Source organism: Rhinolophus hipposideros, assembly GCF_964194185.1.
Source record: "Rhinolophus hipposideros genome assembly, chromosome: 7".
NCBI lineage: Eukaryota > Metazoa > Chordata > Mammalia > Chiroptera > Rhinolophidae > Rhinolophus > Rhinolophus hipposideros.
In genome coordinates, this window is record NC_138053.1 from 27,455,111 (window position 1) to 27,477,594 (window position 22,484).

Sequence of the window (22,484 nt, forward strand, 5' to 3'; positions counted from 1 at the left end):
GTACAAGTGCTTTGTACACTCACTAAAGCCACACTAAATTATTTCTAATATCAGAGATATGTGTATAAAGCAACACATTTAGTATGTAGGTTGCACAGGCTTTGTTGCAATAAATCTGTTACTGACTAGCATATACAGACGGTGTCAAAAAAAATGTATACACATTTTAAGAAAGGAAAAAAAAACTATTAAAATTGTAATACTCAACATACACCAATAACAAAAGATGAATGCAAGTCACATTTGCCTTCTGCAATTACAAGAAGTGCTCAAAGTGGTTACCATCAGCGTGCAGACACTTCTGGTTACGGCAAACTACTGCTTGAGCAACGTTGACCAAAGTGTCCACTTGTATACATTTTTTTGGCTCTCCTGGTATGTGGCCAATTCCAGGGAGAAGTAGATTAGGATTAATTTAAACATTGATACTGAATGACCTCTGACAGCTCTGCTGAAGAGAAAGCAAAGGGGCCAAGGCTGTCCTTTGTCCGCTGTTCTCACTGTTCTCATTTAGCTCAACTGTTGTGGGATAAAAGTATATTTGTGTGAAATTATGCCTTATCTTAACTTATTAAATATTACTTCCACTAATTAACACAAGTCTTTCCTTGGAATATAATTAAATAGGAATCTGTCATCGTCCAACATTACAGAATGAATGCCTGAGCAATTAGAAGCGTTTCTGGTTTCCATTTTATCTCAGTGTCCAGGCCAGCCTTTGGGAGTCAGTGATGCCTAAGGTGATGGTCTCAGACCCTCACTGACCGTCACACTTAGTTGCCTCCATGACTTAAACAGTCGGGATGAAGTTTCCTCTCTAGGTGGGTATTGAATTAAGTAAGGCTATATATTGGCAGGAAATTTTGGAAATTAGGAATTGGTGTCTTGTCCTTTCTGAAACACCAGAGAATATACAATTTAGTCAAACCAAGCTTAACTGGGGAAATTGACTTAAACATGTTGCAATTTAAGAACAACAACAACAACAACAACAACAACAACACTATGTCTCTTTCTTCCTAGAAGCAAGTTTACAATTCAAGAGCTATTTTACCAGTAAGTTTCTTTAATATAATGTAGCTTGAAAATTCCTTAAATTTAAAGTTTTAGGCTCTCGGCCTCACGTGGAAAGGAGCTGGCTCAACTGTGATCGGATGGCCATCAGCTGTGACTTGTTGGCCGTCAGCTGTAACCAGTGAGCCATTGGCCACTAATATAACTGCTGTGGCTACGCTAGCAGAAAAAGGGGGCTAGCAAGAAGATGGTGGCTGAGCCAGCAAGAGCGATTGCAGTTAGCACGGCGGAGTGCAGCTAGCAAGTGAGGTTGGTTGGCAGAGAGAAGTGGACGGCAGGTTGCAGATAGTGTGACTCCTGCTGCATGTATCTCCAACCCAGCCACCAGCAAGAATATGGTGGTTTTACTCCCCTACCTATGGCTCCGTGGGTGTTCCCTTTTGGCCTCACCATATCCTGCGTTCTTATGTGGGGAGCGGGAGCTGAGAGCCCGTGTGATGCCCTGCATCACAGAGGCTGCTGTAGATGTGTTCAAGGAGACATGGGCAATGATGTTCATTCGTTTGTAATAAGTCAATATTGTTTGTAATAAGTCAAACACCAATTAGTAAGATAATTGATAAATAAGTCACTGTATATTAAAGAATTGTATATGGTTAAATTAATGGAGTAGATCTACAATATCAGTATGTCTATATCTCAGCAACATAATGTTGAATGAAAAGATAAAAGCAAATTGTAGAAGGTTATATATAATATACTATTGGCATAGAGAATCAAACGTATAAAACACTACTTTCATAGGATAGGTGGAATATTATTTAGCTTTACAAAGGATTTATATAATGTGGAGAAATGTGTGTTGTGTCTAACAGGGTAGAATATTGTCTGATTATAGCTACAAAGAAGCTACTACGTAATGTATTTACTGTTGTCTGTTCTCCTGTTTGTAACCTGCTTGTGCTATAGCTTTGCCAGCTTCTTTTGGCTTAGTGTCAGGAATCTTGTGAATTTTGAAAAGCAGATATTAGATTGTATCAGAATAATAAAGTCTGACTGAAGGAAGATTTCATTAAACTGTTGTTTGATTCACCTGATAGGGATCAGGCATTTTCAGAGCAGCTGTTGCGTATCAAGTTCTAAACTAAAGGGATCAGACTTGATTATCCTGTTCTAAATGAGAAAGTAATAGCTGAAAACAATCATCTTTGAATAAACAGATGAGAAGATTTATATTCCTATTAATAATGAAAGAACTCCAAGTGAGAACAACATTGAGATCTTTTTTTACCTTGCAGGTTTGTGAAAATGAGAAATGTGGTAATTCCTGGTGGTGGCAAGGGTGTGGAAAGAGGGACATTCTCTTTAATGGCTGGTATCAGTACAGTGTTTCTGGAAGGCAGTGTAGCAAAATCTCTTAAAATTGAAAAGGCACATAAGCTTTGACCCAGGAGTTGTCCTTCAAAGAATCATTGCAGATATTTTCCAAAATATATGTACAAGAATATTTATTGAAATATTGTTTGCAATATCAAAACAAAATAAACAACAAAACAGAAGATAACTTAGATATGCATCAGTGTGGGATTGATTAAATACATTTGTTTTTTCACCTGATAGAACACTATTCATCTATTAAGGAATTGAGATGGTCCTGTGTGTGTTGATATTGGTCTCCAAGATACTGTAAGTGAAAAAAGAAAGCTGCAGGGCAATGTATCAAGTATATGCATTGCACATATGTATATATAAATATAAAATTAGAAGGAAAAATAAGTACATATACCATACACAAACATATGCATTAAACCGTTTTTTGTAAGCAATTATGAGAAACTTAAGAGTGATTACCTTTAGGAAATAAAAGTGAAGACAAGATGGTTTTTACTTTTCATTTTGTACCTTTCAGTACCCTTTATATTTTCTAAACTAATGTGTTTCTCTAGTATTTTTTTAATGCCAGTAGAGTTTATCTCAGATTTTCTGTCTCTTCACCCTCCACCCATATCCCTAATAATGCCAGCGACAACAAGAAAACAAGCAAAAATCAACAAGTGACAGAATGATTATATAAAACACAAAAACAATTATGTTTTCAGTGAGCATTGATAGTCACTGAAAAACAGCCTTCAAAATAGGTCATTATTAATAGTTATTTGTCTTGTTAGTTTAAAACATGATGTAAAGGTCAGGACAGTAATAGCTAAAGCCAATTGGTCATTAACTGTGGTAATCATTGACCTTAAAAAGGAGAATTGGTCTTCTAAATGATTTTCTGAAGTTGTTAATAACTGTATTTGAAGATTAGCAGTTATATTGTGATGGTGACAAGCGTGCCAAAAAGACACTGGCCTCATTCATATGAAAAATTATGTTTTTAGTGTGTAATTTGCAATAGCATTCATCAAAATTATTCTTTCTAAAAGGAAAAAAATTGATTGGTAGCAGTCACAGTGCCAAGGTTAGCATTAATGGTGCTGAAACATCTAAATTCCCTGGCTTTTAAGCCTTTTAAAAATCTTTGATGAGATTTACATGGCATCTTGGATATGTAACAGTTCTTAAAAAGTAATAAGGTCACTTTTTTCTTGTATGTAAAAAACGTGTTTCCTAAATGTAGAGGAGAGTTGTCAACTTTCTATAACTATTTTTACAATCTCTTAGTTCATTGGAGTTTACTTTTGGGTAAAGGAAAGAGGAGTTAGTTTCTCTGCCTTAATGTGGTGGCCTCCAGTTCGACTGCACCATATTTTTTTAGTATAGGAAAATGTCTAATTGTGGGCAGGTGACCTCTAATAGCATGTTTCAGAAATAATGTGTCACATATGTTTTGTTGTTCCCAGCTCTACACTGTTCCTTAGGCAAGGGCATCTTGCTTACAGTGCTGGATCATAAACTGAGGCCACAGTAGACAGAATTTCTGATGGCAAGGATACAATGCTCCCTTTTCTTTCTGTTTCTGTGTAAGTTGCACTCTTATGCAAGTTCATGCCCTTACAAAGGTAGCAGACCAACAAGCTTCACTAGTATTTGAATGAGTTAAGTGTAGAATTCTCCTCTTATAATAAAACACGCACGATGCTGTTTGTAATACTGATTAGATATGTTTCTGTAAATTAACATGTTGCTACAGAATAAAGAAGTATATTTAGTAGTGTTTGGCCTGATTGTAAGTAGGAATCAGCCTTCATGTTTAATTGTTTGTTCCTGCCATGGTTAGAAATCATATTGATAGGTCTTCCGTCAGTCAAATGGCTTCCTGGCTTGTCTCATACCTTCTCTAGCACGGGGAGAGACTGAAATCCTCCCTTCTTAAAGCAGTAACAGGGATAAAACATGACTAGCCATTATAGTTCAGGGTCAAGAAGGGGTTACGTAGGTCTCTGGGCCAAGGGATCAAGATCAGTTTGTCCATTTGTTGATTGAGAAAGGGAAAGGAAAGGGGGGGGGAGCCTTGTGATAGACTGAACTTGGCTTTGAATTTTTCTCAGCCTGTTCCTGCTTGAATGTTTCAATGTCAAATATAATTTAGAAAACCCACGAGGAGAAGGAAAATCTATGGTATTAATCCATATTTTTACCTTTTCTCTTCGTCCTTCTTCCCAAAAATGTTCCAAGATTCCTTCTTTTATTATTTGCTTTCATTTCAGGAACTTCCTCTAGTTATTCTTTTAGGGTAGGTCTGCTGGCAATAAATTCTAAGTTTTTCTTCATCTGTGAATGTCTTGGTTTCCTATTCATTTCTGAAGGATCTTTTTGCTGGATATAGAATTCTGGCTTGACAATTCTTTTCTTTCAGCACTTGAGAAATATTTTCCCATTTTCATCTGATATCCTTGGTTTTTGATGCAAAATCTCTTGTAACATTGAATTGTTTTTTGATTTACAACTGTAGAGAGATTTTGCTGCTTTCAGGACTCCTTTTTGTCTTTAGTTTTGTTTTTAGGAATTTGATGTTACATCCTGGCACGTATTTCTTTGAATTTATCCTGTTTGGGGTTCATTCATCTTCTTAAATTTAGGTTTCACCCCAGATTAACATTTTTTTCCTATCTTTTGCCAAATTAATTTATATATTCAAAAGCAATTGTATTGAGCTTGTATTATATGAATTCTTTACATATATTATCTCCTTCAATCTTCATAACTCAATGGGGGTAAGTACTATAGTAGCTCTGTTTAAGATGAGAATATTAGGATTTTGAGAGGTTAAATGTGGAGCTGGTGTTTGGTGAAATGAGTGATCCAGCTCCAGTCTTTGTGACTCCAGATCCAAGTCTTAACCATCTAAAGTTGTAGAGATGCCTCTCCACCCATTTCTTTTTTTACATACATGCTTATAACATACTGGTAGCCAGTTTTTGATGTGGGTATTTTGGAAGTATGAGGAAGAGGGAGAGATTTGTGGTAGAGGGAGTGAGGAAAGGTGTAAGTTGTAAGGCATCTCTTCCTCATTCAACCTCTTGTACTTGGTTTTAATTCCTGTGGTTAGTGGGAGAGGGCCAGAAATTAAAGAAACTATGCGAGAGACAGACAGACATTGGACCCCACTGGAAAGGGTTTGGTGGTTTAGGTGATCAGGTTTGCTGTACAGTCAGGGAGGAGGCCATTGGTGCCACCTCTGTAGTTCTCTGCCACTCCAAGGACTGGAAGCTGTGGGGACTGCAGGAGATCACACCATGACACTGGAGTGGTCATGAGAGTCAGGAAAAGCCTTAAACTCTGCAGAGTGACTCTGCTGCAGCAGACACAGAGCCAACAGGAAGCAGAGCAGAAGGGGTGGGACAAAGGAACACCTTGTGGGTATAGCAACTAACAGATGGGCATTTGGGCAGGAGTGAGGCACTACTTTGGGCATCTCAGAAATGACTGTAGAGACCGATTAGAGATGCTAATTTCTATCAGTCAGCTAATGGGGAATTCTAGCTCCCTAATTAGGTCATTAAAAACAAATGTGACCCTATTTTATAGTCCCATGCAAGTGAGACTATATTTGATTTATGTAGTTTTCAGACAAAATACGGGTGACAAACTGTAATACAAGCACATTATCACCATGATGCTGAAGCAACTGGCTTTGAGAATTCTTGGAATGAGTCTCTCCACTAAACATCTTATATCTATGTACATTTAAAGTACCTTTTAATACTGAATTCTAACTGTATGTCTTGTTTGGTAATCCACTTATATGTTGGAACACTTTTTAAAAGATTTGATCTTTTAAAAATGTCTGATTTGTATTTTGGTTCTAAAATAGTGAATTGACCCTATATAGTATTCATCTTTCTTTCTCTCTCTCTCTCTCTCTCTCTTTGATTTTTTTTAATTAAGTTTATTGGGGTGTTTCTTAATATATTTTTTAAATTTTACATTTTTTCAATCGATAGGAAAAAATTAAGCAGATTTTAAAAATTGTTTTTTTTTTAATGAACTCAAGCAAAGTGTACTTAGATGTATATTGTTTTATAGCACATTTTATTGCCTGGTTTATAGAAGTTATTTTGGAAGAATAAAGGCCATGTAGAAATATGATACTAATTTATATTTAATATTGTCTATGTTGAAGTAATTTCTATTCTATTTTTTTCTAATTTCTAAGAAAATTTACATTTTATTTCTTAATTTTTCTGAACTTATATGAAAATTATTTAGGTTAAAGTGAGAGAATAAGGTTTAAAAAGCATTATCCAGTCCCCCCCCCCTTTTTTTTTGTATTTGTTTTCTGTGACCATAAGAGTATAAAAACATTGATATAGAACTTTGGAAAATAAGGAAAGCATAAAGAAAATTAAAATCACACTTGGTCACTACCAAGAGGTAGTTAACATTTTATCTCCTCTGTTTTTTTCTCTCTGCATAGAAAAATGAAATCATGTTTATACTCTTAATAATTGTATGTCCTGTATTTTCAATAACATTGTATTTTCCTACTTCATTAAATGTTTTGAGAAAATATCTTTAATGGCCAATAGCACTCTTTCAAAAAATATACATCATTTTTTAATCATTCTCCTATTTTAATACACTTGGGAGGTTTCCATTTTTTCTATTCTATAAATAGTGCTGCAGTGAGCATTCTGGTCCACATCTGTCTGCTTTTCTGCTTAGCCTATTGCTTAGAAGTCCGCAGAAGAGCTCTTCCTGGGTTAAAATGTGTAAACATCTTTTAAGATTTTCACACAGCAGTTTAAATAAATATAAATAAAAATCATCTGGCACAGTGCCTGGCAAATAGGCACTCCAATACTGACTTTTTCTTAGAAAATTTGTATGTATTTATCATTTCATCCTGATAGGGTTTGGTTTCACCACTATAGTGTTTCACCAGTACCTTCCTTCTGCCTTTCCTGGATGCATACCTTCCCTCTCTCCCTCCTTCCCTCCTTTACTTCGTACCTCCCTCTCTTCTTTCCTCCTTTCCTTCCATTCGTTCATGTATTCAGTGAATGTTTATTGAGCAACTACTACCTGTCAGGCACTGTGCTACTGATACATGTTTACTCAGACTTGGGGAGAATGTCATGAAAGCACTTAAAAATCTTCTTTGACCCCTATACCTAGAGAGCTGAATCTTTGTTTTGATGTTTGTTTATACAACATGAGATTTTCCCTTTCTGAACTTCTAATTTAAAACATAAAATGAAACATTTGTACAATATACTTTATTTTTCCTCTGCCAAAATTGACAAAGAAAATGCCTTCTTTACATCTGTGCTACATAGCATGGCTTCCTTTGTGAAGGTTAAGTGTGCAGAGTAACTGGACTAGGTCAGGGTAAATGATGGATTTACCATCTTACTTCCAATTATTGTGGGAGACTTATTAAAGAAGGTGGGATTTTATAAGGTGTTTGAAATGTTAGAAAGTACATTTAGTGAGCTGTGAATGTATTTGTCTGACATAATGAAAAATGTATAACCTAATTTTAGGTTTTGTTTTTTAATGATAGGTTTTCTTGTTTAAAGAACGTTAAACATGAATATGTAAGAAATGTTCTATATTCATACATTAAGGTGTTTGTACTCTTTTTTTAAATCAGGTGATTATTGTCTTTCATTTATGATTAAAACACAGATTGTTAGGGCTTTATACCGTAGTAGATGTTATTTATCCTGGGAAGCATTTTCTCCTGTTAAAATATTAAAGCCTAATCTGAAGTATGTTCACAAACACAAGTGACTTTTTGAAGGTTGTGCTCTTATATCTATTTTCTTTTTGCATATTACATAGCAACCTCCCAGGGCGGGGTATGTTCTTTGTTATTATAGAATATTACACATTGAAATGAAATCTACTCATATATTCATGAGTGAAACACCTTAGTGGAAACCTTCCTTATAATCACAGATAAGAAACTTTGCTATTCTACATATTTCCCAAGACACTGTATGTTTAGAAGTATTACAAAGCCTAACTTCGGGTGTATATACTTTGCTGTGCGTTCTAAAGGCTTTAACAACAGTTGGGATGCACTGTCATACCCAAGTCCTGTTAGGGTAAAGTCATTTGTCAGATTAGAATATAAAAAATAGAATCCACATACCCTAACAAAATAAAGTTATTTTCGTTACTTCTTATTACATGGTATTTTAAATCTGTTGCAAAATACAGGTATACCTGCGGCGTACAGTTAAACTTGTTACTGATATTTCACCAATTCAAAGTCTTATGTAACTTGTATTTTCCCTCCGATATAACTTCAGCCTGGTGATTAAGTATAGAATAGAATAGTTTATGTATTGTCATTTCTATTTCTAATGGCTTGGTGGTGGGTAGGTGGGACTTACGTAACAGAGACTTTCATTAAATGCTGATTTGTATTCTGTCAAGTGTAATGATAGGAATGAAAGTTAACTTTGTGCAATACTGTTCAAAATGCCAGTTCCAAGCACTTGGAGAAAGGAAGTGTACACATAAGTAGAGTCTGACTTCTATTGAGCACTTTACGTGGTACGTGCCCAGCACACGGGCATTCTTTTGGAATGCTCACAAGAACGCCATGAGATCTGTAACCCATGTTCATACTTCTGGATAATAAATAACTTCTTTAAGTTCACACAGCTAGTAAGACATGGAGCTGGATTGCAATCCAGGCAGTCTGAGTCCAGTGATTTCACAGAGTCATACACTCTTACATTTCTTTTTGAGATAATTAAAAGGTTCAATATCACCAATTTGAAACAGTACAATAATAATACTTAAAATGCTTTCATTCCATATTATGACCTGCCAGTTAAGAAAAGACTTGACAGGATCAAAAGATGTGAAGGATTCAGAACAAGCATGAGGAAAACGCAGGGAAAGAAGCAGAGGCAGGAGATAAGGTGACAGAGGAAATTCAGGAAAGGGAAGGGGACAGCCAGTGGCATGAAAGGGAGGAGTGAGTCTTCAGGCAGAGGCTGAGGGAGAAGGCAGGGAGCCCAGTGACATACATTGTAGGTAAGGGCAGGACCTTAGGCAGTTGAGAAGTCTAAGAAAATGACCTTCATCTCGGCTGGCTTTCCTCTTGCTTTGTGAATTTTAGCATGCTCTTTGAAATACTAACTAGCTCTTTTGCTATTCAGAGTTCTTCTATTGTTCTTTGTGTGTTAGCCTTTTGGGATTTAAGTTCATTTCATTTGTTGTGATGAAAATTCTTTCAAAGTTAGATGATTCAGAATTCAAGCTGTGTCTACCGCTTCTATTTTTCCCTATTTTCTTACATAACATGTGATGCATCCACACAATCAAATTCTGGTGAGTGATTTGTGTGGTAGGTGTAATTTAGACTTTCGTCATACTCCTGTGAACTTCTCTTGATACTCTTTGAAATGAATTCTCCAGCTTACCATATCTGTTAGTTTAAAGGTTTTATTTAGAAATGAAATCAACTTTGACAGCATGGAAGAGACTTTACTTTTAGAGAATTAAAACATTTTTTTTCCTGTGATATGACCAGAGACTCAATTGTACGTTGATAAAGCAACTACTTCATTGTCAACTATGTTTACTTGTTACATAATTGATCTCAAATTTAGTGCCCAGATAGATTCTTTGGTTGTATTTGAAGTGCATTATTGAGTATCTTGTAATGGAAAGAGCACTGGGCTCCCATGTAACTTGGGCAAGTTACTTTAACTTTTCTGTTTCTTCATTTGTGAAATGGAGACTGCACCAGCTTATCTAACTGGGCAATTGGACAAATGTATTTGTGTAAGTAGAAAACGCTTTGTAAATATTATTGCTGCATACACTGTATGGTTGTTGGATTAGTAGATTAGTGTTTAGAGAACTCTCATTAAAGGACGAGCAGATGCAGAATAGAGTAGTAATTCTTCTCTTTCATTTAGATTACCCAAATATTGAATTTCAATAAACTAAAGCAGTATTAGTCAAAGAAACTTGATCAGAAAATTGAAGGCAGGTGGTTGAGTCATTCCTAACTTATCATAGATCTTTTTAGTAGGGACAAATATCTATGCCATTAGTTCTGGGCCAGTGTCTTTCCCTGTCACAATACTTGAATGTTTAATATATAAATCTCTTTTTATCAGCCAATATGACTTTTCCAAACCTAGACTAACATTAAGCAAGATAGAATGAGCAAAAAACAGGGAAGGTCAAATAAGCAATCAAATGATCAGATTCTCATTGGACACTAATGGAATTTTTGACTTTTAGAAAATGATTAGTTGTGAATTTTAATGCCCTTGTTGACAAAGGGTCAGTTTTTGTAAAATTGTGGTAGATTTTTAATGAGATTTTGAAATTACTTTCATTGGGTTGTTATCTCCATAAAAACTGTACATAGTTTATTTTTCATATTAATTCTCACATGAACATTATTTTTTATAAAATGATAATGGTATATGGCTGTGACTTTTAAAAGAGCCTTATCTTTTAGGGATATACTAATATATTTACTTATAAATGTGATGTTTTACAAGTGGATGGCGCTATTGATGAAACAAGTCTGGCCATGAGTTAGTAATTATTGAAGCTAGATGATGGTTAATGGAGGCCTATTTTACTATTTTGCCTATTTTTGTGTATTTTTGAAATTATTCATAATAAAAAGCTAAAAAATTAAATTTCAGTGCCTTCTGTTTCTAATTTACTTAATGAAATAATTGTATGATGTTAATTTAAAGTCAAAGTCATATTAGTGAATATGAATTCTTAAATAATTCTTGTTTTCCTCATGGTATATAAAAGCAATACTGATTATAGCACTGTACTAAAATGATATCAGGCATGTGATTAAGACTTAGTTCAAAATATTTGGGAAAAGTCTTATTCTTAATAATTTAGTATAATTTTTAATTATGTTTTTCCTCCTTTCCATGTGAACTATGTAATTTTCCTCCTTTCCATGTGAACTATGCATATATGGAAACTAATAATTCATTGACTACTGAAAATGACTATTATTATAGTACTCACACTTGTACTAAGAGCTTGTTTAATAGTTGCTCCTCTTGCTACATTGTAAGTTCTATGAGGGTCTGTCTGTCTCAATCCTTGTATGTAGCACAGTGCTTAACGCATAACATGTGCTCAATAAATATAGTTGTCTGACCATGGTTTAAAAGAAAATTGCATTAATGCAATCTTCTTTAAGATTTGTTTTTAAAATTTACTAAAAATATAAAACTTTATTAAATGAAGAGTATAGCGATGAAGGTCTTACTGAAATGTTTAATAAAGCAAATTCATACCAAGTGTTTTGTCTCCATACTTAACTATTTCCTTTTATGGGACAAGTGCTAATGTGTTTTGTGTTTTTGTAATACTATTCAAAGTAGATGGCTTTTTAGTGCGTTAATTGTAAGTGTACATACCATACACCCTGTGAAAGATACAATACTGAAAAGCAAAGGACTGTGAAAATGAAAAGAATTTTTAAATAGCTTTTGAAGAGTTAAACAAATGGGGAAATTTTAAAAGCTCCATATGTATAGTGGTACATTTACTGGGTAGTTAAATAAAATTCTTTCCACTTGGGATTTTTATAATCACAGTATTTCACATGCTCTTTGTCAGTTGTCAGATGTGGGTGTTTTCTGACTTGGGCGTGAGGCAAGGCCTAACCAAGGTACCCCTTGGTGTGGTATACTGCTGTCTCCTAGGAGGTGAGCCCTGCTGCAGCCATAGCCTCCTGGCCAGCCTTTCTGAGGCTATGATATGCCTTGAGCTGGTCCTGTGATACTTGCTGGACTTTGAAATACAATTTTCCCTTCATCACCCTTCCCTAAGAGCCTTTAATGAATGGTTGCATCAGTTATAGGCTTGTAGTATGTTGGAACTAAAGGGACCTTATATTTTTAAAGCCCTACACTTGCCATATTACCAATAAAATAGATTCACTTAATATAAGGTCATAACTATTCTTCCTGGCTTTACTCCCTCCATAATCTTTTTACTCTTCTTGGTTTCAGATCTAGTCAGTAGGCCTTCTTGGGAAACTGAACTGAACTAATCTGGGAGGCAGTGTATAGACGAACATGTTCCCAAGGATCTCACTGGTAGTTGTGGAAGCTAGACCTGTTCACATCCCAACCTGCCTGTGCCTTATTTTCATACTGCATTAGTATTTAACAGGAGGTGTTGTGCATATAGTAGTTACTCAAGTATTGGTTGAATTGAAGGGATTTAAGAGACTAAGCAACCCCGAGTGAAACAAGCCCTTCATTAGGCACACTATAAACGTGCACTTTTTATTTTTAAAGTTATTGCCGATTCAGTGGGCTGGGGTAGCCATTCACTACCGGGGGCACTTCTATCCTGTTTTCCTGCACCAATAGCCCATTTGTGTGGTTAACACCTGCTGCATGGCAGAGGTGATACTTGGACAACTAAACTCTATTCCAGCTGAAACCTGCCCAGAATCCGCATGGCTCTTCTAGTCTGTTGAGTCTCTCTGAAGTGCAATACGTGGCAGTGATAAAGCTCAGTTACAAAGCTCAGTTAGAACCTAGCCAGAGCAGGTTGCTTCATGTTGGCTTTACTTTGCATTCAGAGGGTGAGGGTATCCCATAGGCCCACTGACTCCTCCGAAGGCAAGGCATGAAAAAGGTAATCAAAAGTTAGTGCTCTTCCTGGAAAATTCCTTAGGAAGTAGGCTCACTATGCCCTTGATCCCTGTTGCTCTTTTTCTGTAGAGGTAGAAAGAAGGCCTTGAATTGGTCTGAGGTCCTGAGTGAGATTAGTAGTCTCCCTACTAATTTCCTCACATTAGTCTTCCAGGTTACTCCAGAATCAAAGTGCTGCTATTGCTTTCTTTGAAAATCCTGTCTTTTCTTTCATGAAGCCATTTATCTTATTCTTAGCCACTGCTTCTTTGGGCCACATGGAATCAATTAGATCCATAGTTTAAATTTTCTTGGCTGTAAAAAGGATTTATTTTTTCAGTATTGAACCAACAAGTCATTAACATGCATCAAGACAGTTCTTCATTCATTTTTATTTTTGGAGCTCTGTTGTGTGCCAGGTCCTGCGCCAGGCACTGGAGATAGAGTAGTGAATGAGGTCGATGGGAGGACCACCTCACAGTGAACAAGGAGAGAAGATGCTGGGATGGATGCTCGGAGGCATAGGGAAGAGTCAGATCACACAGAGCCTTATAGGTTACAGAAGGAGTTTGGATTTTATTCTTAGAGTAATTGGTACCATTGGAATATTTTTAACAGCAGTCTGACATCTGATTTCTGCTTTTTGAAAGATCACTGTGGCTTGATGGGTGGAGAATAGTTTTGTGGGATCAGGAGTGTCAGAAAGAGGTCCAGTGTGCAGGTTATTGAAGATGTCCATGAGAAGGATGACATATCTTGGACCATGGTGGTCTATGGTGGCAGTAGAAATGGCAAAGAGATAACCCCAAAGCAGACTCAAGGCCATCTTCAGTACTAATTTGGAGGGTCTCATTAGCCATGGTGGTTAGATTTACTCATGGGACTGTTTCTGGATTGATTCCATATGAATCATTATAGTAACTTAATAAAAATATAACTTCTGGGCCTTGAATTAGTAGGTTTGAAGTCTAGGGGAAATTTTAAAAAAAGGTTTTCTGAGCATGCTCAAGAAATACTCTTATATCACTTAGTACACTCATGTAGGATTACACAGAACAATTCTCTAATGCCAGAACTATAAAAATGTCCAAAGATTGCTGTGGGGACAGAGTCCCAGAGAGCAATTTCCATGCTCTCGGCGTCACGTGGAAACATGCCGGCTCAGTTGTTAAATGGCCATCAGCTGTAATCAGATGGCCATTCGCTGTGGCTGGGTGGCCAGCAGCTGTTACCGGTTAGCCATTAGCCACTAATACAACTGCTGTGGCTACGTTGGGAGGTTGGTTGGCAGAGAAGCGGACTGCGGATTGCAGCTAGCAAGTGGGGTTGGTTGGCAGAGAGGCGATGGCAGATTGCGGATTGTGTGGCTCCTGCTTCCTGTGTCTTCAACCCAACCGCCATCGAGAAATAGTGCTATGAACCCCCTACCCCTGGCTCCGTGGGTGTTCCTTTATGGCCTCACCATTTCCTGCGTTCTTGTGAGGGGAGCGGGAGCAGAGACCCTGCATGACAATTGCACCAGCAATTAATACTACAAATTCCTTTTCTCCCAGATATGTTAACAATCATTTCCAAAAAGATAATCTTTCAGCGCAGGTTATGAAACACTTTCATTGACTCAATTTTTATTCTGATAAACATAGATCTCTCCTATTGTGTTCTAAGAAACTTTGTCTTAAAATAAAAAAAACTTGCATCTCTTTATTTAGAATCCTGAAATTTATGTAAAAGGTTCTCCCATCCTTTTTTTCTTTAATTTTAATCCTTTCTAAATAAAAGGACTTTCTTGGATTATCAATTTCTACTTCTGTGGTTTCATAATTCACTACTATTAATCCAGCTTCTTCAACACCTGTGAATTAGGTGACCACAATCCTGTCCTCTGATTCCCTCTTTGGGGGAGGGTTCTGAGGATACACAAGACTGTCACAGCGTTGGCACCACAGCCATTCTCTCTTCAGCAGATGAAAATGTAATCAAGGTAGCATGTCCCTTAGAAAATTATTTAAAAAGTGGATCCATTTTGCCTCGAACCTTGACACTCTACTTCTCTGGGGCTGAGAGGAGGACCTTGAATTTTCATTTGCATTTAAATGAGATTAGCACCATGAAATGAATTACAGTCTAATTTATGTAAGGTAAAGAGCATGGGTTTCAAAACCTAAAAGACCAACGCTTAAAGCCCCACGTTTCCACCTGCTAGTGGTTTGATTTGGGGGAAGTCAATAGGCTTATTTTAATCACCTGTTAAATGAGGATAATGATGCCTCTCAGGGCTGTTCTGAGGATCCCTGAAGATGCATAGAAGAGCAGTGAGCTTGGCACACAGTAAGGCCGTAGGAAATAGTCATTTTTATTATCTAGCTGTTTTTATTATCTACTCCTTCAGATCTTTGGCTGCTAGCACCGCAAACCTCAGCCCAACTTTAAAAATGGGTAAAAAATTAAACTTACATTTATCACCTGACTCAACAATTTCACTCCTGGATACTTACTCAAGAGACATGAAAATATATGTCCATGCAAAGACTCGTATGTGAGCTGTGTCCAGAGACTGAGTCTTCAGATTCGGCAGTTCCATAGTTCAGAATCACATTTATAAACAGTAATTCTCCAAGCAAAATTAGTGACCCTGTATTGCTTGTCTGGTGTTCTTTCTCTTTCTTCTAGCCACAAGTATTTTAGTCCTATATGGTCATTTTCGCCACACTATTACATTTGCCTCCTATTTTAGAAGTTTCTAGGCCTATTATTTCTAACTCCTGGAAAGGTATCGCTTCTTTCCCTATGTTTGATCTCACAAGAAACCACCCTCAGGAGGTTTCTGATTGAATGTAGCTCTCATGAGCTTGTGAGAACCAGCATCCTCTTTCTTGTTCTCTTTGCCTCTTGCGTTTCTGGTTTTCATTTGCTTCTGGTTTAACAACTCAGGAAGGCTCCTTAAGGCTCACAAACTGAAGCTCTGTGAGAATTGTGTGGGTTTATATTATTCAGACTTTTCATGGTTCTCGCAACTCTGAAGACACAGTAGACTCCTTGCCACCAATGTGTTTCCCCCATTGTCACAGTGAATGCACCTGCGTGCTTTTCATGCAGATATAAAAGTGTCGTTTGTCTTTTAGAATGCCAGCTTCAGGAGATGGTCTCTTCTCTACCTCTGCTATGTAAAGAGTAGCACTACTGAAGCTGAGGTTCATCTTCCTCTTTGTATCACAGCCTTGACTAAAAGATCCAAACCTGTTTTGCAAGCTGATCTCATTCTCCCTTCAGTTTCTGATGCTTCTTTCCAAATTCTGATCCACATTTCTATTTGCATACTAATTTTCATCTAGTGCCTGGTTTTTCCACAGTCTCTGACTAAGTACTCCTATGATCCCTCAAGTCAAATCATTCCAGGTTGGAGCTTTAAAATTCCTGCATAATATGTAGTCTTTTCAACAAATGGTGCTGGGACAATTGGATATTTGTATGCATAAAAAGGAACCTTCCACTTACTTCACACTATTCACAAAAATTAACTCCATAGACCTAAGTGTTAATGCTAAGACCACCATTTAGAAAATGAAAAGGCAAGGGACAAAATGGAAGAAAATATTTGTGAAACAAATATCTGATAAAGAAGTTGTATACAAATATATTAAGAACTCTTACAACTCAATAAGACAAACAGCCCAACTTTAAAAATGTGTAAAAAATAAACCTACATTTATCACATGACTCAGAAATTTCACTCTTAGATACTTGAGAGAAATGAAAATATATGTCCATACAAAGACTTGTATGTGAATGATCATAGCAGCATTTCTTTTCTTTGTCTTTTTTTAATCAAAGCCCCAAATTGGAAACCATTCAAATGTTTATCAACTGGTGAGTAGATGAAATGTAGTATAGCCATACAGTGGAATTCTACTTGGCAATATAATGCGCCAACTATCTATATGTGTAACAGCGAGGATGAACCTCGAAAATATTATGCTAGTGAAAGAAGCTAGACACAAAAGACTACTTATGATGCAATTCTGTTTATATGAAATTTCTAGAAAGGGCAAAACTATAGAGATAGAAAGCAGATCGATGGTTGTCTAGGGTGGGAGCTGTGATTGACTGCAGATGGGCATAAAGGATAAAGGAAATGTGGGGGATGGTGCAATGGACATGTTCTAAACCTGGATTGTGGTGATGATTGCACAACTGTGTATGTTTACTAAAACTTAATGAACTATCCCCTTAAAATGGGTGAATTTTACGGTATAAATGATTCCCAATAGAGCTGTGTAAACAGTTCTCTGTAATGCTTTGCTTATGACACAGCTATCCAGTTTTTGCTTCATCTTACCCCAAGAAGATGCCGTCGTCCTTTGTGCTTTCAGCAGTTTTTCTCAAGCTTTAAAGTGTGTAAGACTTACTTGGGGATCTTGTTAATATGCAGATAAGAATTCAGTAGGTCTATTTTGGAGTCTGAGATTTTGCAGTTTTAACAAGCTCCAGGTTGACACCAGTGGTGCTTGTATGTGGACCACACTTTGTGTGAAAGGCCTTAGAACTTGTTCGTAACCCAGGCTGTTAGAATCTCCTGGGGGTGCTTTTAAAATAAAATGAATGCATATCTTTACCCAGAAATTAAATCAGAAAGCTCTTCAGGTGGTTCTGATGTGCAGTCAGGTTGAGAACCTTAACAAAAATGGGATTTTTAAAAAACCATAATGCTAAAAATAAAAACTTCCACTTAGGTCTCCCTTACCCCCACCTCACAGTTTAGCTTGTAACCTAGAGTCCCTGAATTATCAGAATCTATTGGAGTAACTAGGAGAGTAAACTAGCATGCTCTAAGAACAGATTTTAAAACAACAAAATATAACATTTTGCATGTATTGTTTACTCCCTACCCTGTGACGGAGGTACTTTTCCTTTCTCCATATTATAGAAGGAACAAAGTATAGAGAGGTGAAATGACTTGCTTACAATCGCGGAGCTGCGGAGTAAAGTGGTGTTCCTGGGATTTGAAACGAGGCCATCAGGTTCCAGAGCCCCAGAGAACCAGATGCTCATCAGTACCTGCCTCCAGCAATCTTGGTCTCTGTCAGGCTTTCAGCCCCATTTTCCGGGCTGATCTTCTATCTGTGGAAATGGAGCCAAACCCCACCCAAATCGTCAAGGCCCTTTTATCAGTCTCCAGAAACACACCCAAGGCTACAGTCTTCCTATACCCCACGGAGGTTGGTCTTGCTTGGCTCATAGGACTCTGTTGATACCGGAGGCGCCCCTGAACTCTCTTACTCTGATTGCTTAAGTGGAAGAAGAAGAAGCCACCATGCACATTTTTAATTCCCCTTTTTCTTCTCTCTGAAATCTCTAACACCTTGGACCTGAGCTTTCTTTTGTTCTTAATCCTTAGCTGAGTTCCTTAAAGATGGATATCTGAAAGGCTTGATGTTAGAGTGAGATTGGGCAGGGTATTTAACCAATTGTGCATCTGTATTTAACCTCTGTTACTCCCCTGCCCCCTTTTTAAAATAGAGATTGGTTTTTATTGAAGCTTCAGGCAATTTTAGTGCCTTAAATATTCTTTTTCAACGTAATGTTTTTAGAAAGCTGAGTGTCAGGAAGGCCCATTTTTAATTTATCAATGGCATTAAATATGCTGAAGCATACTTTACTTTTGAGGGCGGAATTAATCTTTTATCAGATGCACCAGGGATACTGTTGGTTTCATTATTTTAGGAAAATGCTCTTGTGTTGTTTTAGAATTAATGCTACCCACATACCTTTATTTTCCAACATCTATTCAGAATAGATAAGGAAGATACAGAGTCACCGATATTAAAGCTAATGCAAAGGAGATGTAAGTCACTGCTGTTTGAAAAAACTAACAAAAGTGTTTAACTTGTTGAGTTTATCTTGACTGTGAGGAAAGTGAATCTGAAATTAAGCCTATGATAAGAATATTTGACCTTCTTTTATAAGCTACAACTTTGTGGAACAGTAGAGAAAAAATGTTAGCACAATTATAAGAAGGAAATTTTGTACATGGAAGTTTTGGGGAGGTGGGAAAGACAAAACAGGAACTGAACTCTGCCCTTTATTTAAACAAAGCAGGGCCAGGTAGAAATGCCAGAAGGTGTCAATGTAACTTCTTTGCAGCACTGCGGTTTCAAGCTTTCATATGCCTGGGAGTCAGTCACTCGGGTTTGTTAAAAGTACAGGTTCTTGGACCTCACCCCTCTTGGCTATGAGTTTTTAAAATAAATTCCTCAGGGGATTCTAATATGTATTGCATTAGTCGGTGTTTTCCAGAGAAAATGAATTAGTATGAGGTGTGTGTGTGTGTGTGTGTGTGTGTGTGTGTGTGTGTGTGTGTGTAGGGGGAGATTAAGGTAAGCAATTGACTCATAATTATGGAGGCTGAGAAGGCCCCAGATCTGTAGTTGGTAATCTGGAGACACAAAAAAAGCTGATGGTATAGTTCTGCGATACCATCTGAGTCCAAAGGCATAAGAGCCCCGAGAGCTGATGGTGTACATTTCAGGCTGAGTTTGAGTCTGAAGGTAGGAGACTAATGTCCCAAATGTCCCAGCTGGAAGATAGTCAGGGGTTGGGGGTGGGGGCTGTGGAGAGAAGGAGAGAGGGAGAGAACACAAACATAGTCTTTCTTACGTACCCTCTTTGTTCTCTTCAGATGTTCAGTGTGTTGCTTGAGACGCCCCCACTCACCTTGGGAAGTGCAGTCTACTTTACCATTTCAAATGTTAACCTCATCTAGAAACACCTTCACAGAAACACCCAGAATGATGTTTAACCAAGTACCTGGGCACCTAATGGTGTCGTCAAGGTGATACATAACATTAACCATTATACCATCCAAATCTGAAGAATTTGAAGCAGTGATAGGCAAAACCAGATTTGTTGGATGAAACACTTGAATGGAGAAACCTCATAAGGAGACCATTGTTGCACTTTAGGAACCAATTGTATAATTTCAATTATAAAACATGTCCAGACTAGGTAAATGTAGACACAGAAAGTTGTCAGGGGTTTGGGACAGAAGGCGGAATAGGGGACTGATTTCTACTGGGCGTGGGGTTTCTTTTTGTGGGGATGAACATGTTCTAAGACTAGATATTGGTGATGGTTGCACAACCTTGTGAATATACTAAAAACCACTGAATTATACTTTGTGAAAAGGTGAATTTTATGGTATGGGAATTACATGTCACTAAACAATACATCTATTGAGAGAGAGAGAGATGAAGTGGAGATAGTGTCAACATCTTTGAGATGTTTTCTCAAAGAAGTGGGAAACATGGGGTGATAGAAGGGATGTGGGGTCAAGGAAGAGTTTTTTTAAAAACCACAAGAGATACTGCCGCATATTTGTGTCCCTATTCACATGATCCATTGGAAAGGGGCATATGAATGATGCAAGTTGGGCAGATGGCATGTGAGGAGCCAAATCCTTACATTCACTGGAATGCCACCTTGAACACCTTTCTTCACGTCTCTCCCCTAGGTGACAGATCAGTCGGTGAAAGCATTTGCTGAGCACTGTCCTGAACTTCAGTATGTCGGCTTCATGGGCTGTTCGGTGACTTCCAAAGGAGTCATTCACCTAACCAAGGTAGGTACCATGGCCTCTCCTTAGTGTTGCCCGACAGCATCCCTTTTGATGCCCTCGAGCTGTTAAATGTGCCCGAATGAGGAAGTCAGACTATTACAGATGTGGATCAGTGTTTGGCGACGGTAATCAGGTTAAGGCAAACGACAACCAAACCTGTCCTTTCTGCAATGGGTTACTCGTGGAAACAAGAAGCTTCTGTTTTTGCTTTTGTATTGCTAATGACTATGACATACATGCAATAAAAGAACTGTTATATGTGACAAGAATTACTTAAATGTTAACCTAATGTATTGCATTTAGAAAATTTTTTGATTGAAGTTTTAATTGCTTGCATATCTTTAGGTCCTCTGAATATTTATCTTTTAAGAAGGGAATATGGTCAGTGCGTAGGATTAAGGTGAATATGTAAGATGGATGTATGTCAAAAATTAACCTTAAAGCTTTCATAATAGCAAATATATAAAATCTCATATTTTAGTAGTGACAAAAATGCCAGCTCCTTTGTAATCTCTCACTTGTGTGCCCTCTCGACTGCTTTCCAGAGTTGTAAAATAATTAGGAGCTAATTCGTACATCCATGTAATGAAAAATTGGCTGCTATAAAATTTACCTGTGTATTATCTGAAATTTGTCACTGTATAGGTTTTAACCAGATTATACAGTAAGTACTTAGGTGAATGGATGTGAGTCTTGCCTTTGCCACTTAGTTAGCTGAGTAACCTATTCATTCAACCTTCCTTCAGTTCCCTACGATTAGAAAACTGCTGTGTTAGCAGCACAATGCCGAAATAAAACAGAAAAGATCCAGGGCTCTTTGGGCTTGGTCTCTTCAGGTCTCTTTAAGCTTACAGTTTAGTGTGAGATAATGTTTGTTTTTACCTTCCCTAGGAAAAGAGCAAATATTTACGAGTTACCTAGGACTCTGACAGGAAGGCACAGTACATAGGAGTCTGGGCTGTTGTCAGCTCGGGTTTGAATCTTGTCTCTGCCATTTACTACCTAGCTAAGCAGGCAAACTGTTTTTCAGAGTATTCATTGAAGTAACGTAAGCACGACGCTTGCCTTAGTATCGAGATTGCCGTTAGATGCTAAGGAAATGGTAGTTACTAATATTACAACAGATGCTATTATGTCAAAATACCTGGAACGTCAGAGTAAACTTTGAGAAAAAAAATATGAAATCACTGTTCCAGTCTAGTTATCTAAAGCAGAGCCTGTGATCGTCCTGTGTCTTAAATGACCGATCCGCTTTAATTGTATTTTGAGGATTGGAGCCTAAAGGCAGTGGAGAGGATAGCCACCTTCTCAATTATTGCTCTGTCGGAACATCTTAGTACGACTGAGACCATATGTAACTATAATTTTTTAGTCATTTTCTGTAACCTTGGCCCGAACAGCTTGATAAATGAATGTTTTTCTAGTCACCTCCAATGCTGTTTATGGTGTAGAGTCAAAATGGCTTTGGATGAACAGATTGTGCACAACAAGTGTTATGATGACCATATGTGGGATTTTTTAGGATCACTCAAAATTGTACTCATTAAAGACAAAACAAGACTTATTAGATCAGTAAGTGCTTCCCTGAGCATTTTGAGATGGCCAAAAATTATAGTACCCTGGTACTTAAAAGATCAGAATTATTCTGTGTGACAAAATAGCAGCAGCAACAAATGTCAGCACTGGAAAACTCAATTTGCTGAGAAGGTTCTTAAGATTACGGGCCAGGATTGGTGGTTTGTCCTGTCAGAATCTCCTAGACTCATATCAAAGCTGGTCCACAAAGTTTTGAGGATCATTTGTGTTGC

At 37.3% G+C, this 22,484-nt stretch overlaps 1 protein-coding gene across 1 annotated transcript in view; it reads left to right on the forward strand.

Moving 5' to 3' along the window:
- The window catches only part of FBXL17 (F-box and leucine rich repeat protein 17), a 476,918-nt gene that overhangs the window by 126,004 nt on the left and 328,430 nt on the right, over window positions 1–22,484 (forward strand). Inside the window, exon 5 of the mRNA XM_081053340.1 lies at window positions 20,572–20,679. Within this exon, the coding sequence (XP_080909466.1) occupies window positions 20,572–20,679 (108 nt within the window). The remainder of the gene's footprint in view (window positions 1–20,571; window positions 20,680–22,484) is intronic.